The 12,324-nt window shown below is 36.1% G+C and overlaps 1 protein-coding gene across 1 annotated transcript; it reads right to left on the bottom strand.

Annotated features, from left to right (window-relative positions):
* Positions 1-9,779: 9,779 nt before the first annotated feature.
* LOC131054837 (uncharacterized) lies at positions 9,780-11,947 on the bottom strand. The gene is made up of 2 exons (XM_059210360.1): positions 11,338-11,947; positions 9,780-10,550 (listed from the first exon to the last, which is right to left on the bottom strand). Exons 1-2 carry the CDS (start codon positions 11,923-11,925, stop codon positions 10,104-10,106), a joined length of 1,035 nt encoding a protein of 344 aa, XP_059066343.1. The 5' UTR covers positions 11,926-11,947; the 3' UTR covers positions 9,780-10,103.
* Between the last annotated feature and the right edge of the window lie 377 nt (positions 11,948-12,324).

Raw genomic sequence — 12,324 nt, 5'->3', positions numbered from 1 at the left:
ACCAATCAAACCAACAATCCCATCAACTGCAACAACTACATCAACAACACCATTAGCACTATCTGAACCCCTAGCAGTATCGACAACACTGGCAATTCCAGCAAAAGCAGCAGATTCAAAACTACCAATACTCCCTGTATCAGATTCATTGATCCCCATAATTCTTCCTGTAGCACCGAACATTTCATCTACCATGGTACATCAACCAATCACACCTGCAGTTTTTAACTCAAAGGATATCCTAGTATGGTATACTAATCGGCTACTGGAGAGTGACTCAGAGACCGACTCACATGAGTGGGAATTTGATTCCGTCTAGCTTAATACTTCAGATGAGGAAGACTCATCACTACCTCCACCTCACAAAGACATTCTTGTTTATGGAGAAGCACAGATAAAGACCTCTTGGGTTCCTGAACTGGAAACATCTTCCACAGACCCTACGTCACATCTTATGCTTGATTTTGATAGGGAGAGTACCATCAATGACCTTCACCACAACGTCTTAACCCTCACTAACACATCTAACAAACTTAACCTAATCGATGAAGTAATTCCCATTATCCATCCTAAACTCATCAAATCGAACCAATCTAATCCCTCATGCCTTGACCATTTCCAAAATGATGAGGCGATCATTGACTTCTTGGAATTATGGGATAACATACCAAGCGAGGATCACAAAGATGGATTCTCCATAGAACTTAATAGCGCAACATACTTTGGGGCAGATGCCAAACATTTCAACTACAAAAATCTAACAATAAAACATGGATCTTCCAGTGAAAACCACACTGTGGCACTGTTTGATCCCACAAAAGTAAAAAAGAAAGAGCGTATCCAATAGTGAAAACCTCTCTGAGGCGCCTGAGGATGAAAGGTTTGACATTCTCCCCTCTAGTACACAACAAGAACGATCAATGATTCTCATCAAAGAAACCAAAGAATACAATGTGGGGACTCCTGAAACTCCTCGCCACATACATCTGGCATCTCTTTTAACTCTAGAGGAACAACCTAAGTTTGTCAAATTCTTTGAGAAGCGCCTGATTAACTTTGCATGGACATATGCAGACATGTCTGGTCTTGATCCAGATTTAGTCATGCATCACCTCACCATCACAGAAGGATCCAAGCCTGTCAAGCAGAAACTTGGCAAGATGCACCCTCAGATTGCGGTACTAGTCAAAGCAGAACTTAAGAAACTCCTAGATGTTGGTTTTATTAGACCAATTGATTATGCAGAATGGATATCCAATATTGTACCTATCGGAAAACCCAATGGGGGCATCTAAATCTATACTGACTTCAGAGATTTGAACAAGGCATGTTCTAAAGATGACTTCCCCCTACCAAACATCGATATCATAGTAGACCTAACAGCAGGACATGCCATGCTTTCACTCATGGATGGCTTTTCAGATACAATTAGATAAAGATCGCACCAGAAGATCAACATAAGATGGCCTTCACATGTCCATGGGGAACATATTGCTGGAATGTAATGCCTTTTGGTCTAAAAAATGTAGGAGCGACCTATCAACAAGAAATGACCACCATCTTTCATGATATGATGCATACCATAATGGAAGATTATGTTGATGACTTACTGGAAAAATCACTCACAAGAGAAGGTCATTTGGACATATTAGAGAAAATCTTTGATAGAATGGAACAATATCATGTTCGACTCAACCCAAAGAAATGTGTCTTTGGAGTAACCTTAGGGAAACTTCTAGGATACATTGTCTCAAGCAAAGGTATTGAGGTCGATCCTGTAAAGGTCAAGGCAATCATGGACATGCCACCTACAAAGAACATCAGTCAGCTAAGGACATTACAAAGGCGACTACAATCCATCCGAAGAATCATTGCACAACTGGCAGATAAGTGTCACCCCTTTACATACCTGCTACACAAAAACATCCACTTTCAATGGGATGCCAAATGCCAGCAAGCATTCCAGATGCTTAAAGATTATCTCATGAATACACCATTGTTGATCCCACCAGATCTAGATAAACCCCTATTTCTCTATATCTCAACAACAAATACAGCATTGGGAGTACTACTAGCTCAACACAATGAAGAAGGGAAAGAGTGTGCTATTTATTACATCTCTCGCACACTGGTTGGCTATGAACTCAATTACACACCTATTGAGCGATCTTGCCTAGTAGTAATCTTGGCAACCACTAAACTGAGGCACTATCTATTAACACATAAAGTACAACTCATTGCTAAAATAGATCCACTCAAGTACTTACTTAGCAAAGCAGCATTGACAAGCTGCTTGGCCAAATGGGTGATGATTCTAAGTGAATTTGACATCAAGTATGTAGATCGTAAGGCTATCAAGGGCCAAGTTATTACAAATCAGTTGGCTGATGCTCCCCTCATAGGTGATCATCCTCCCATTTCCAATTTTCTAGATGAAGAGCTATTCATGATCAAAGAAGCACAACCATGGAAACTATATTTTGATAGTTCATACACTAGGCATGGCTCGAGGGTAGGCATCCTGTTTATCACACCTCAAGGTGACAACATCCCAAAGTCTTACATGCTCACATTTCCATGTACAAACAACATAGCAGACTATGAGGCCTTGATCACAAGACTCAGACTGGCCATCCAATGGAAATTGAAAGAATTACATATATATGGCGACTCCTAGCTGGTCATCTGACAAGTAACAAATGAATATCAGACCAAGGATGACAAACTCCTGTTGTACAAGCAAATGGTGGACAATTTAAAGGCATCATTTACAACTATCACCTTTGAACAGATACCTAGAGATCATAATTGAGCTGCTGACGCTATGGATACCATTGTATCTCTCATAGATCTGTTGCAGAATTCAACACGCTACGAGTTCTTAGTCGAATAGTTTTGGATTCCCGCTTATAATATCCTTGAAACCGAGATGATATGTCGCCTTGTCGGTTCTGAATCCCCATGGTATGGTGAGTTCTACACCTACCTCCGCAATCACACCCTTCCTCCTAACCAATCAAATAACCAACGTAAAACCTTCATTCGCAGAACCACTCGATATACCATTATTGCTAAAACCCTATACCAACGCAGTCTTGATGGTACTCTCCTTCAATGTTTGGAACAAAATGAGATAACAAAGGCCTTGGAAGAGGTACATGAAGGAATTTGTGGAACTCATGCAACCGGTCCTTTGTTAGCCAAGGATCATACGAGCTAGATACTATTGGCCGTCCATGGAAAAAGACTCCTCCTATTTTGTTCAAAAATGTAAGAAATGCCAAGTTCATGGAGACTTGATACATGCACCACCATAGGAATTGCAACCAATCACAACACCATGGCCTTTTTGTCAATGGGGATTTGACCTTGTGGGTAAAATCCATCCATCTTCCTCCAACGGCTACAAATTTATTATTACCGCCACCGAATACTTCAAAAAGTTTATTGAAGTTGTTCCACTTACCCAAGTCACCGGCAAGAAGATCGCCTCATTTATCCTTAATTACATCATCTGTCGGTATGGTGTACCCATGTCCATCATCACAGATAACGATCTTCCATTCAAAAATCAGGATGTCTGTGAACTCTGTGAGAAGTTTCACATCCAACACCACTTTTCCACTCCCTATTACCCACAAGGCAATGGTCAGGCCAAAGCATCAAATAAGAACATATTGAGAATCCTCAAGAAGACAATCAATGATGCTGGTTGTGATTGGCACGTTCAATTAAATCCAGCACTATGGGCATATTGAACTAGCATTCGAACCCCTACAGGTGTAACTCCCTACTCACTGGTCTATGGTGCAGAAGCTATCTTACCTATTGGGGTCGAGATACCGTCACTACGGGTTTCCTTGCATAATCTCATAGATGATGAAGCATACAAAGTATTATGTCTTCAAGACTTGGAACTACTTGATGAGAAACGACAAGCTGCATACAATCACCTCAAATCCTATCAACAACAAATGAGCAGAAGCTATAATCATCGAGTTAGACCTCGTACATTTGAGGTAGGTTATCTTATTCTTTGAGAGAATCCTCTTAACCAACCCAACTGAGAATATCAGGGAAATTTTGAATCAAACTAGCTGGGTCTATATGTTATCACTGTTGTCTTTGGGTCCACGGCATATCAGTTGGCTACTTCAGAAGGAGAACCACTAGCAGATCTGATCAACAACATGCACCTCAAACGGTTTTATACCTAAAAGCTATACAGAGCATCAGGCTCCCATACATACTAGAAAAACACCAAAAACATTTAGAAAAATGTCCTAAAGAAAAACAAAAAAATAGTTAAAAAAAATAAAAAATCATGCATCCAAACAATGAACAACCACTCTAGTGGCACCTTGGGTAAGTGTGATGGTGAAAACCTGGCAAACAGGCGCCACTCGTAAGGGATATGGCTCCATTGTCTTTCAGACTTGTTGCGATCACATTCATTTCATCCATTCATCCATCCGTTGTTATTGATCTACAATCAAGGATGGTATTTCATGCGTCTTGCATCCCACTTTTTCATAGTCATGCCTACACTGGGGGTAATGCCCTTAAACCTATTAATGAAAGTGGATTCTACATTACTTGTGATTCATTGAGTTCTTCATTCAAAACCATCTCACAAAATACCAAAAACATTTAAAATTGTCTCACAAAAACTCCAAAAACATTCAAAACATTAATCAAAATACTAAAAACATTGGAAAACTAACTCACGAAATTCAACAAAAAAATGATAAAACATAAAAAATCAATCAAAAACATGGCAACACCTTGTACATACGCTTTTTAAGCAGTTACCAAACAAACATTGTGAAACACTCAAAAGATGACCACTTATCAGATCAACCAAACAATCAACAATCGACACACAAACTGTTTTAGCAAGGATGCATCCTTCCTCACCAAAACAAAGACATGATAACATTTTTCTTTGACAAGAAAATTTTGTTTAAAGCTATCAAAATACTTGGTTGGATTTGTAGGTTATTTATTCATTTATATCAGGTTTGTATGCTACTCCGGGATATCCACAAGTGATTAGAGTGGTCGGGATGGTTCCTAAGCATTTTTTGTATGTCTTCTACGAATTATTCCGATGAAGTTCTGGGGCATGTACTAATGGTGTCTACGTGGGAATTTCACTAAGCTATGTGATCATATGCAAAATACAGTCATGGATCACTATGGCTTGCTGACTACATCATATACCTCGACCATATGAGCATGAACCATTATCGAGGGTCCATATTCTTTATTCTTTATTTATGCTATATGTTTGCAAGTACAATGCTCCATCCTTGGTTCCTACTACCTCATCCAAGCTCGATATTATCATGCTCAATGATGAAAATAAAGCACTATGGATCGTCATTTCACCTCCTCTGTATATATTGCATTCTGTTGCATTCCATCCATCGATACATTCATAAATAGCTACATATCATTCATATACAATAATGACAATGGGTGCATACTCTATTTTCCTCTTCTTCCATAGGAATGAGTCATAGGTCCTCCATTTCTTCTATCTACCATCGAACCCCCCCACCCTCCCCATCTTGATAATCAACATCACATACCCTACATTGTGCCCCATCAAATCAATCAAGCCACATTCATCACCATCTATCTCTAACAGGAGGGGTTGTGTTTCCCATCCTCAGTCATCCCAATCAAGCCACTTGCTCTATCTACAAAGGCACATCGACTCACACACATCTAGACTATCAACAGATACTCTGATCAAGTATCTTTGGGTCTCAACAGGTAATCAATCATGGCAAACCTAGACTATAACAAGCATTTATCATAATGACCTAGTCTCAACAGGGCTGCCATGATTCCCCACAACCATCCATCACACACACACACACACACACTCTCAATTGATCAACCAATCAACCACAATCATAATGGACAATTACATCAATTGTCTAAGTCTCAACGAGTATTTTGCTTCAAATACCTTGACTTCATCGGGCAATTACATCAATTGTCTAAGTCACCATTAGGTCACTTTGATTCACTTACTCAGACTTTATCCTGTCCAAGCGAACAACTAACATCAACTATCATGCTTTGACTTGACCGGGGCAATTAAACCAATTGCACCAGATTGCTCAACCAATTTTGATCAGTTATATAGCATCACTCGAAAGCACAACCACCACATTTTCCTATATCTCCTGCATGACCTGAGGGTACTCACTGGCTTGATGTTTGTCCATATTCACTCTGATTTCTTCTATTCTTTCACTAATATTACTTATTTCTTCTCTTCTACCACCTCGCCAATTTTCATTCTTTTTCGAGAGATCGCCTGATTTTTTGAAATTTTCGGCCCATCTCTCGAGGGGGCATACCACCTATTAAATTAAAATTTTATGGGGCATATTTCTTCACACCTATTTTTCTTTCTTTGAAATGACGCGATAAACCACACCGTCTCAAAGAAGGGCAAATGGAGTCGCATAAATCTGTCCATTTTAATTAAATGAATATTTGTTATTTATTTGATTAAAAACCCACTAGCCATCAGTTAATTAAATAATTATTTAATTAATTCTTCTTCAAAACATTTTCCTATTAATTAAATAAATTATTCAATTTATTTTAATTAAAACATTAAACCAAATTCACAATCAATTAAATGAATAGATCCTATTTATTAAATTTAACCCCTTTCCTCTTTTAAATAAATTAAATAAAACATTTATTTAAATAAATCACTAAATCCCCCCACTTGCATTCTCCTAAAAAAGCAACTTGCACCTATTTGTTGAAATAAATGAGTTTTATTTCAATAAAAATCCTATTTTCTCTCACCCACCAAACCCACTTGCAATCCTAACCCTCTTCTAGATTCTTCTAAACCCCTTCCTAATTATCCTAATCCATCCCCTAATTATTGTCACATTCCTAAGCAACTTGGAGTCACTTCTCAAAGACTCCAAAGTCTTTGAAAAGCATTAAATGCTTTATGTGTTCAACAATTTAACCTCTAAAGTCTTCCAAACCACTAATGGCTCTTACATGACCATTTATGGTTAGATCCACTTGTACCCATGGTTAAAGACTTTAACCCCTAACTCAACCCGCATATGACCCATGTGTCTACTCAAGCATTTGTTGCTTTGACCATGGTTATCCCTTTAACCTTTGTACAAGAGTTTATCCATTGGATAAAAGCATTATTCTTTAGATAATGAATTTATTCACTCAACCCAACCTTAACCTTAACTCCCAAGTTAACTCTCAGGTTATGTCAAACATTTAATGCTTATTCCCTCTCCTCTCAACTCATCTCATGTTGACACTTGTCATCCTGGGATTGGGTTGAAAGCCCTCACATGGATTGAATATCATTCAATCCTGACCCTTGTTGAGATTACTCAATCTCAACTATCCATTGCTCCATTTTACCTATAAATAGAGCTCACATTCCTCATTTTCAAATCCTCCAGCATTCTCAAGCATTTACATTATAGGCATTTCTAGAGAGCATTTAGCATAAATCCATCATACTCACTCTTTTGGTTTAAAATTAACACTAGCTAAATAGATAATTCCTCATTTTAGCTCTTGTTCACATTTGCATAACATTTTAGAATAATCATCATTTCAATCTTGAGCCTCCATAAGAGATCCATAGTGCAAAAAGCTGTTGAGAGGTACACTAATTTGGAACTTGGATAGGAGAGGAACAAGGGAGAAGGAGCTATGAGCATGGTAGAAGGCATTTGGAGATGCCTTGTTGTGTTTTCTTTCATAGTTAAATACTTCATTATGTTTTTAGTGTCTCTCTTGGTATGCCTTCTTAGACTAGTTTTTGGTTGATTAACACTAACTCTTCTTTGTTTCTTGTGTTTCTTATGTATTATACGACCACAGGTTTTAGTCTAAACATTAACCCCCTTTTGCAGAGCATCACTAGGTATAACATCTAGAACAATCACAAGGACAAGGAACTAGTGAGAGAAAAGGAGTGTTATTTCAAATTTCAAAGAGATAGCTTACGGAGAAGTGTACATACACCCGTCACAATGCAAAATGGAGTACTTATTTTATTGAATTTAAATATATAAAGGGAATTCCTATTCTAGCATAGGGGTGAGTATGGAATCCAAATCCAAAAGAATAAACCAAAGGAAGAAAGAGAGGGATACCTCAAGTTTGTTTGCACAAACAAACAAGACTCACAAAAATCCAAGAGAGAGGGAGAGAGAGAAAGGAGGAGAGCACATTACAAAAATTCCCAATCTAATTCCTATCTCATTTCTTCAAATCCCATGCAAATCCATTCATAATTGTCCTCCCAATTTCAAAAACAGAATTTTGTTGAAATAGGGTTTTGGTGAAAATCTATTAATTCTTCCCAAAACAAAATGAATAAACAAAAGTGCCTTTCCTTTTCTTTTAATCCAATTTGTCCCTTTTCAATTCTTTATTTTTTTATTTTCACTTTATAGTTCCTCATTATTTCCCCAATATTCAATTAAATAAGAAATTAAGTCATTCAACAAAATTCATTTGCACTATATTTTGTAGAAATAATCATTGAACAAAAAATGTAATCATTCTTCCCAAAAATCGTTTATTCTAAATAAAACATACAGTATTAATTTATTTTCAATATTTTAAATCAAATATATGAAATCATTCCCAGTCAACGAATTATTGAAATCTAAATAACTTAATTTTTTTTTACTTTTCACCATTTTTCCAAAACATGGAATTATATTGTTGGATAACATTTGATATTTAAAATAAATAACTTCTTTAAAAAATGATTTCAAATTTTATCCAACAATATGATTCCATGTTTTGGCATGGAATTATATTGTTGTTCTAATAGAATTATATTGTTGGATGATGATTATGACTAAGAAACATATAGTGATTTCTTTCGTTATGAACAATTGCATTAATTTCTTTTAGGGGAGCATCATGCAAAAATGAATAAGTTCTTTAAAAAATCTATCAAATGAAGGCCTCAAAAACTGACAAAAAAATACCATTACATTAATTTAGCCTTTTTGCTATCTTTGATGGATCTTATTATATATATTCTTCTTATAATCAGTTTGTTCTAGTCTTTGAATAGATAGGAGAACATTATATAATATTTATTTACACTTCCACTTAGTGCAATGATGCAAAACAAGTACAAAGAAAATATTAATATCAATCTGGTCAATGCCAAGTCTTCAAAAGATTGCTTTTGGAATCAATTGTATATATGTTTTTGAATGATCTTTCTGATCCATCACTAGAAAGAGGATAATGCTCTCCTCTCTTGATTATGGATTTTCCCGTGCGATCTAATATAAACTTGATAATATAAACTTGATTCTGAAAGTAATTTTTTAAATATTACATGGGAACAAATTGCTGATATCTTCACCCAAACTCTTCCACTAAAATATTTTACAACTTGAGAAATCAAAATGAACTCATCCGAGCTATTGATCATCAAGAAAGAGATTGAAGGAGGAGTTGTTTCATAATAAAATATTTATGCAGAACCATAAATAAAACTAATGAAAAGATTCATATTTACAGTTTTGTAAATGGTATAATTTTTATCTTTGTTTTATTGTAATCTGACGTTAGAACTATTATATTATTTCTTTTATTCAATTCTCATTATAAGACTGTTGATAGCTACTAATGAAACATATATGTTGAATCAATAAAAAAGTCTGTTTGAAATATATATATTTTGATGGAATATTTTATATCATTTACAAAGTAAGGTAGCCTGTTTGAAATATATATTTTGATGAGAGATTTTATATCATCTACAAAATCGTATAGCTACATGATATGAAAGAACGAAAGTTCAAACTGAAACCTCTAGCCTTTATATTTTTTATTTCAACACCTTGTCTTGCATGGGAAGTGGATAATATGCTGACTGAATTTCTACCAGTTGGTTAAATAGCCATGGTAGAATTTCTGTCAACTTGCCATTAAACCTCTCCATCACAAATTTTGATAACACAGAGTCTCATCACATGACCAAAATATTGCCACTTGCGAGTATCCCATTGGTGGCCCTTCTCATAATTTCCAACAAACATTTTAAATTAGCATGTCATCAGAGTTCTTAGACAAGTGCAATTGAATAATTTAAAGACAAAGCTGACGAGATGGATTAAAATATACACCTTTGATTGGACGACAATTTTAGTAAGAAACAGAGATGCCTCTGTATGGGAGTGAATTGAAACGAGCTCCAATTGTTCTGCTCTCAAATGATCCAGTACCCTCCTTATCAGAGCTGCTGGGCATGAAACCACATCTTTCTCTACACTTATTCTCATCTTCACTTGGCCGGGGATATCCTTACATTCCTCCAAAATAATTCCATCGCTATTGTAAAGGAATGTGTTCTTTGAATTAAATGGCTGCTGGTGGGAATCGAACCCGCTACTTCCTTCCAAAGTCTTGATCTGGTTTTCTAGCTGAGCAACACGGAGTTTTAAGTCCCTCAAATATTTTTCAGTATTTGCCAGTATTGAATACCTGTTAGGCTGTAAATACAAGATTAAAGAGTCCAACTTTTAGAAGAAGACAAAGATCTGTACATTACAAGAATAAAGCATTGGTAGATTTTATAATATAAAAAAAACCTTTGTAAATGGATGGCAAGATAAGGGGGTTTGATTTTGGTAAAACTTTATGGTTATGCGTATTTGAGACGTAGTATTGAGATGGATAACCTCTCAAAAATTCCTGATGCTTCAACCATGTGAACATTACCTAAATGAAATGACTACCAAAAGTCTTAATGCACATATCAGTACATTACAAGTATTCAAAAAGGAAAAAAATATAGCGAATGTGATGGCAAGCTAAGTGGGCTTGGCCTTGGAGGAAAATCCATGGTTAAACATTTTTGAGTTGAAATAGTATTGAGATTTCTGACCTTCCTGAAAGTTCTGACGCTTGATTCATATGAACATCACTTATATGCAATAGTTGTTAAATGAATCATTCATTCTGATGGGAGATAAATTTGTACACACTTCTACTCATGAAATATGAGTTCCAAAACCTTGCACTTAACTGTGGATGTTTGTTCATCGGTTCCCAAAATAAACTCAGTATATGTACATTAACTAGTACCACATGCCTGCAACTTAAACTCTGAAGAAAAATGATAGTAATGCAATGGCTACTGATTGAAACCATTTCAGAGATTGGCATGAAAACAAAGTTACTTAAATTCAAACTCTGCAGGATTTCTAGATGTGAGAAGCAAAGAAAGACAAAAAGGTATTCTCAGAAATAGACAACGAAATGAAAAATTGGCAATACCTTAGACCTTCCAGCTGGTACAAGAGAGTAAAGATTTGTGAAAAGTTGTTTCAGTCTGAGTCTTCTGTTCCTCTCTGCCATCATACGCAGAAAGTGTGAGCTACCGTGAGAATCAGTATTTGATTTCTCACATTGATTATCATTGGGAGCACGAGCACGAGAATCCCTTAAACTTGACATTGGCAAGGGATTTTTTTTGTTCTCCTCGATTTGGCTCAAATACCTAAAACATCTCTTGTGCAAAATTTGACCAGGAGTGAAAAAATCAAAGGTAGCCTTTGGATTAGCTTTTATGTATTCTCTAAAGGCACTGTGTGAGGACGAATTATGGGTAGGAGGTGCGGGCACAATTAGAAAGGGGGAATTGCTAGAAAGCTGGTCATCTAATTGACAAAAATCCTGCATATTGTATTGTTCAGAGGAAGTGGAGTAGCAATGGGTTTCAGTACTTGTGTAAGGAGAAAAGGAAGGAAGCTCAAAAATCTCATCGCCCATTACACTCATTTGATGATCCAAGTCGTTATAACAAGCATTTTGAAGCCCGGTATATACATTACTGCTTGTATTGACTCCATACTGGTTTGCCATTACTTCCAACTTTAATGGAGATTCTATCTGTCATTTACAGGCTGTATATATATTATAACTATGCGGATTCATTGTTATATAGGATTTAAAATTTCTGATACTTTCTTATGTGTATCCATGCAAAGGTCAGCTTGAAAGTTATTGTCAGTTTAGGTAAGTTGGTTGTTGGGAGGTCTCGGTTCATTCCACCTTAATGTCAATCCAAATTAATGTGGAATGTAGACAGGGTCTTTTATCTCATATTAAGTTTTGATTTGTTTAGGTCATAAGTAAGGTAATGTCTGTCATCTTTTTGGATACATATTTGATTGTAATTATTATTATATTTTTTATGGAAATCAGTAGGGACAGTCCAATGACTTGGAGCTTATAACAACCAAATGAATCTAATGAGCAAGA

Source organism: Cryptomeria japonica, chromosome 8 (genome assembly GCF_030272615.1).
Source record: "Cryptomeria japonica chromosome 8, Sugi_1.0, whole genome shotgun sequence".
In the NCBI taxonomy this organism is placed as follows: Eukaryota; Viridiplantae; Streptophyta; class Pinopsida; order Cupressales; family Cupressaceae; genus Cryptomeria; species Cryptomeria japonica.
The sequence above is the reverse complement of the archived record's forward strand: the minus strand, read 5'-3'. Positions and strand labels throughout refer to the sequence as shown.

What these genes read in the sequence shown, in the direction of transcription:
- LOC131054837 (XM_059210360.1), bottom strand. Translation starts at nt 11,925, where the DNA reads ATGGCAAACCAGTATGGAGTCAATACAAGCAGTAATGTATATACCGGG. An exon ending in TACCAGCTGGAAGGTCTAAG is followed by an intron (nt 10,551 to 11,337) that starts GTATTGCCAATT and finishes TTGTATTTACAG; the next exon opens with CCTAACAGGTATTCAATACT.